The sequence below is a fragment of the Glycine soja genome, chromosome 15 (genome assembly GCF_004193775.1).
Source record: "Glycine soja cultivar W05 chromosome 15, ASM419377v2, whole genome shotgun sequence".
NCBI classification, from domain to species: domain Eukaryota; kingdom Viridiplantae; phylum Streptophyta; class Magnoliopsida; order Fabales; family Fabaceae; genus Glycine; species Glycine soja.
Genome location: NC_041016.1, coordinates 14,289,450 through 14,294,669, shown reverse-complemented (window position 1 = coordinate 14,294,669; position 5,220 = coordinate 14,289,450). Strand labels below are relative to the sequence as shown.

Below are 5,220 nucleotides of genomic sequence, written 5' to 3'. Positions count from 1 at the left end.
CAAACACACATATATCAATACATAAAAATCCAGTCACTTCTCTACTAATTACTTGCTTTATTTCCCTTATTTTACTTATTCATTAAAAGTTTTTTTTTTAATTATTTTTAGTTGTTTATCGCTTTCCTTTACTACAATTTCACATAAGGAATTTCACATAAGAGTAGCCTCATATAAAAACTTTAGTTCATTGACGATTAGAAACTTTTTGGAGTGGACTAAGAATCCAACTAAGAAATAGAATCTCTTCCTTGGGACAATTGCCTAAAAGGAACTAATAATGCTTAATACTTATTCATCATCACGGCTAGGGGAATGTTACACCAACACTATCATAATTAATTAATCATCGGAGAAGCAAAAGTTGCCCATGTTTTTTTAAACCCTTTTCATTCTATTGGCTTAGAAACTGAGTCTACTACTAATTAAAACTAAAACGGTCCTTTTTACTAAAAATCATGTGATTCTTTAATACTCGTTCCATAATATCATAAGGGGTTACAATCGACCTCCAATATTTGAGTACAAAAGCACATGCAACACAATTTTTTTTCTTTTTTCTTTTGCAGAAGTCATTCATATGCTAAAGTCATACAATGGCTACATGAATTCCATTTTTTTGCTAAGTCAATACCATGGATATAAATCCTTTATAATATAATATGATTACGTTAATAATCATTCCTCGTATCAAGAAATATGAATTATGCCTCTTAAACTTATAATCTAAATAAATCATTGTATCTTTTGAAACATTCCTTCCATATCATTATAATTATCATCATAGATTATTTTATATAGATCAAGAAAAAATAAAAATAAAATAAAAAAGAATAAAATTTTTATAAAATTAATATTATTATCATTAATTCATTTTTAATTTTTGTTGTCCATAGTTAATATTAAAAGAATAAATAATGTTTCATTGAAAAATTAAAATACCAATTATTGTGGAACTTATTATTTCTTCTTACATAATGATGGTCGACAGAGGACAAGTATAAACTAAGGAAGTTTTAGTACACTTTTTCTCAACCAAAAAAAGGAACTCTAGACAATTTCTTTTAAATTATTTTATTTTTCATTTAAAATGAAAGTAAAATTTAATTCACATTTATTATTAGATATTAGGGGAAGGATAGTGAATTTTAATAATTTTATTAATGAATATTTGACTTTATTGATTCATTAATTGGTTATTACAGCATTCATTTACTATATGATACTTTCTCGGTTCTATTTTACATGACGTTTTAGCAAAAAAAATAATAATTATAAATTAGATATTGTTTATAAAATCAATGAAGCATTATTTTTTTCCATGAAGTACCCTTAGTAGGGGTAGTTGTTATTGTATAGTAAGTGAGTAAAAGTCATTAACTAATAGATAAATGATATATTAGAAAGTTAAATAATATATTGAATTTTATAATATCAATTGATTTCTTAATACCTATGTTAAAACCTTAAACATCATATAAAATAGAACCAAGGACCAATATAAAATAATTTTTTTATATAATCAATTCAATTTTTTTGCTTAATATTTATAAAATAAAAAGTGTTATATATATATATATATATATATATATATATATATATATATCATAAAACAATTCAATTAGGGAACTATAATTTTTAACTAAAAAGTAAAATATATATTTTACCCAATTAAAAATAGTGAATTTAAATAATTACAAATTTATTGCAGTATAAATTATTTAAAGAATTATTTATGTAACTTCCATCAATGATATTTAGATTCAAAATTCATTTAATATATATGAAAAAATATAAATTATAATTTAAATAATTATTTTGATTTACATCCAACATCAAAAAATTTGTGCATTGTATGGCTAAAAAACTAGTATATCAATATGAGAAGGAAAATATTGAGCAAAGACTAATGGTAAAAGATAAATTTATTTGCAAATACTAATTCAGTCAAAACTGATTTTGTAGAAAAAAACGTTTATGGTAAGAAATTAAATGGATGGTAGTCTATGTAAGGAATTTTGAGTTCTATAATGAGCAAGGTTCATACTGAAAATGAGAAGTAATAAATTCAGTCAAAGGAAAAAATTGAAGATATTTATTAGCTTCAACCAATTTATAATGGAGTCAAGATCCAAGTCAAAATAAACATGTTTAATTTCTTATACATATGAAAATCAAATTATACCCACATATTAAATATTTAATTTGATTTGAATTTTGACTTCAATTGTGACTCAAATTTTAACGTACCATTTTCTACATTCACCAAACATTGCTTATCTCTATCATTGCTTGAAACCTTTCATAGAACTATAAATACCATGTAGCAACACATTCAGAAACCAAGCCAACATCGAAATTTGGCAAAACATTTAATTTCTATCTAAAATGGTGACTTATATCTCAAACTATTCTCTTCTCTTTGTAATGCTGGCTCTGACTATAACAGGTAAGCCTCCTTTTTAACATTGTGGTGCTAGTTGTTATTAAACTACAAATGATATAACAACTCAATTAACATATTTTTCCTTCACTTTTTCTGTCTTTTATATTTTGGAGCATAGGCCTAATAGAAGTAAAAGGAAACACATGTTCACAACCATTGGGTGGATGTGGTCCTATGGGACAATGTGACCAGAGATGTAAAGCTCTACACATTGATGGACAAGGATCTTGTGACTTAGGCTTGTGCACTTGCTACTACGGTTGTGCAGGGCCTCCACCAAGTCCAACCCCACCTAAAATATGCAATAATGGTCTTGGGGTTTGCACTCTTCAGTGTGGTGATGCATGCTGTAATGCAAATTGTGCAAGAAAATATAATCAGGGAACAGGGATGTGTAGCACCATTGGTAACAACAACTTATGTACTTGCCAATATAGATGTGGCTGAAGTTTATGCCTGATCATATATCTAGCTAATTTATCCCTCACTATACGTTGGGATGTGTGTGGGATAAGTATGTCATGAATCAATTACAATAAATAATATACATGGATGCCTCTTTCAATTTCAAAGTGTTTGTGCATTGTGCTTACATATATCTTTTGGAATTAAATTCAATAAAATGAAGGATAGTAAAGACACAAGATGAATATTGGAAAATACCGAATATTAAAATTGATTTGGCTCGTAGAATGAGCACGAAGAGATGTAAAAGGAATATAAAAAACTTAACAATAGTGACAAAACGATTTACATGTAATTTTTAAAAATCATCAGTACAATATTATAAATAATAGGGATAAATATTATAAATAATGACAAAAAATTTTGTTAGTAATTAACGCTTTAATTTCTTGTAGTATATGTGTTCAGTTTTGTTTAAACTTTAATATAAAGCAATCAATGTAGTAATTAATTATTACAAGATTAACTCTTTAGATCCCACCCTATTCTAAATTAAAAGTCCTTCCATCAATTAGTTTTTCCAGATTTTATTAATTTTAATATTTGTTAATTTCTTGCTTATCATCAATACGCTCAATTTTGTGTGTGTGTGTGTTTGTATATGTTCACAATATTGTTAAAAAAAATTCAAAATAGTAATGGGTTAAGTAAATTATTGCATTTGTGAGTAAATAAGTAGAATATTGTTAGGTTAAAAAAAAAGTAAAAATGATGCGAAATGGCAATAATAGGACTTATTTGATTTAAGAAAATATTTATATTTATATTTTCGTTACTATTAGTAATTAAAAAATATTAGTTTATTTTTATTTTAAAATGTTGTACGATAAAATTTTATCATTTTTATATAATATTTGATAATAGCGTAATAATTTTATAATCATTAGCAAAAAAAAATAAAACAATATTTTTTTACAAAGAAAATGTACTAATCTATTCCTATTGTCAAAAACAGTATTTGAACAAGGAACAAGAATGGTGTGCTCCTGAGTGCTTTGTTAGGTCTTAATAGAGTCTAATCCACGCTTCTTTGGTTGCCTAACCATGGTTGACGACAATCCATTTTCTTGTAGAAAGGGAACTTTTTTGCTATTAAGATCTCAAAAAGATGAATACCAGAAAGAACTAGAAGGTTGTAAAAATAATCTTCATGGTCATCCCCTTTTATCCAAAGGCAATATACTCCTTAGGGTTAATGACTTATGTGACAAACTATTGAAGCTTTGGAAACCTATAGGCCTTGGAAAATGATTCCTCTCGGTAAAAAAATTTATGAATTCGCCTTCACTTCCCTAGAGGATCATGTGAGTGTAGTAGGCACATGGAATTTGCAGGGTGTCACTTGTGCCTCTCCCAATGATCTCCAAATTTCACCCCCATAACGGAAGGTAATTAAATTCATACTTAGTGTTGAGTGCGCATTAATATTCATTTTACCCCAAGAACATTGTAGACCTAAGTGTGGAAGCATGGAGCAACCTGAATGAAGATTTGATGATTTTCCACCGAAAGAGTCTTGTGCTAGAAAAATTAAATTTACTGACCCTTACTGACAAAATATATTCCTTCATTAATAATCATCACCTCTATGAAAGATAATATGATTTTGTGATGGACACAAATTTAAGTTAATTTGTGACGGATTTTATGACAAAAATGATCCATCTCCAATATATCTGTCACAAATTCCATTACCGAATAAGAAAGAATATTTCTGTGAGGGGTTTTGTGACGAAAAATTATCCTTCTCAGAAGTGCCCATCACAAGGTTATGAAAGACATAGCAAGAGATTGTGCGATGAATTTTATTCCCTTTCAAGCTATCCGTCACAAAAAAGATTTAAAATGTTTATCATCACAAAATCTCCAAATTTCATTTAAATATTTTTTTTATGAACACTTTCTCCTTAAATATTTTCATCACAAATTATATTTAAATAATTTTCATCACAAATAATAATTTTGAAAATATTGCGTTTAAATTAATAGATAATTATATAGCCCGTCACTGATTGTCTCAAAGTTCGTAATAAGAATCTATAGAATTCTTGTCGAATGTAACAATACATAAATTGATGAGAATACAAAATTAAAAAGAGTTTAATTTGGTATGTCACCAAAATTTAACGGCAGTAACAATGGATTTTTAAGTCTGGATGATCGATAATCGAATCCAAAGAACTAGAGGTAATTCCAAAATAATATACTTTGTAATATACTAACCAATTTGGGTTTTAACACCAGATTGAAAACGGTTTTATCAATTGCTTTGTAGAAAATTGAATTTAGGAAATAGACAATAAATATTC

The 5,220-nt window shown here is 27.0% G+C and overlaps 1 protein-coding gene across 1 annotated transcript; it reads left to right on the top strand.

Annotated features, from left to right (window-relative positions):
* Positions 1–2,347: 2,347 nt before the first annotated feature.
* Positions 2,348–3,018, top strand: LOC114386687 (defensin-like protein 183). The gene is made up of 2 exons (XM_028346724.1): positions 2,348–2,449; positions 2,565–3,018. The coding sequence occupies exons 1-2, from the start codon at positions 2,389–2,391 to the stop codon at positions 2,891–2,893; spliced, it is 390 nt and encodes a 129-aa protein (XP_028202525.1). The 5' UTR covers positions 2,348–2,388; the 3' UTR covers positions 2,894–3,018.
* The last annotated feature ends 2,202 nt before the right edge of the window (positions 3,019–5,220 follow it).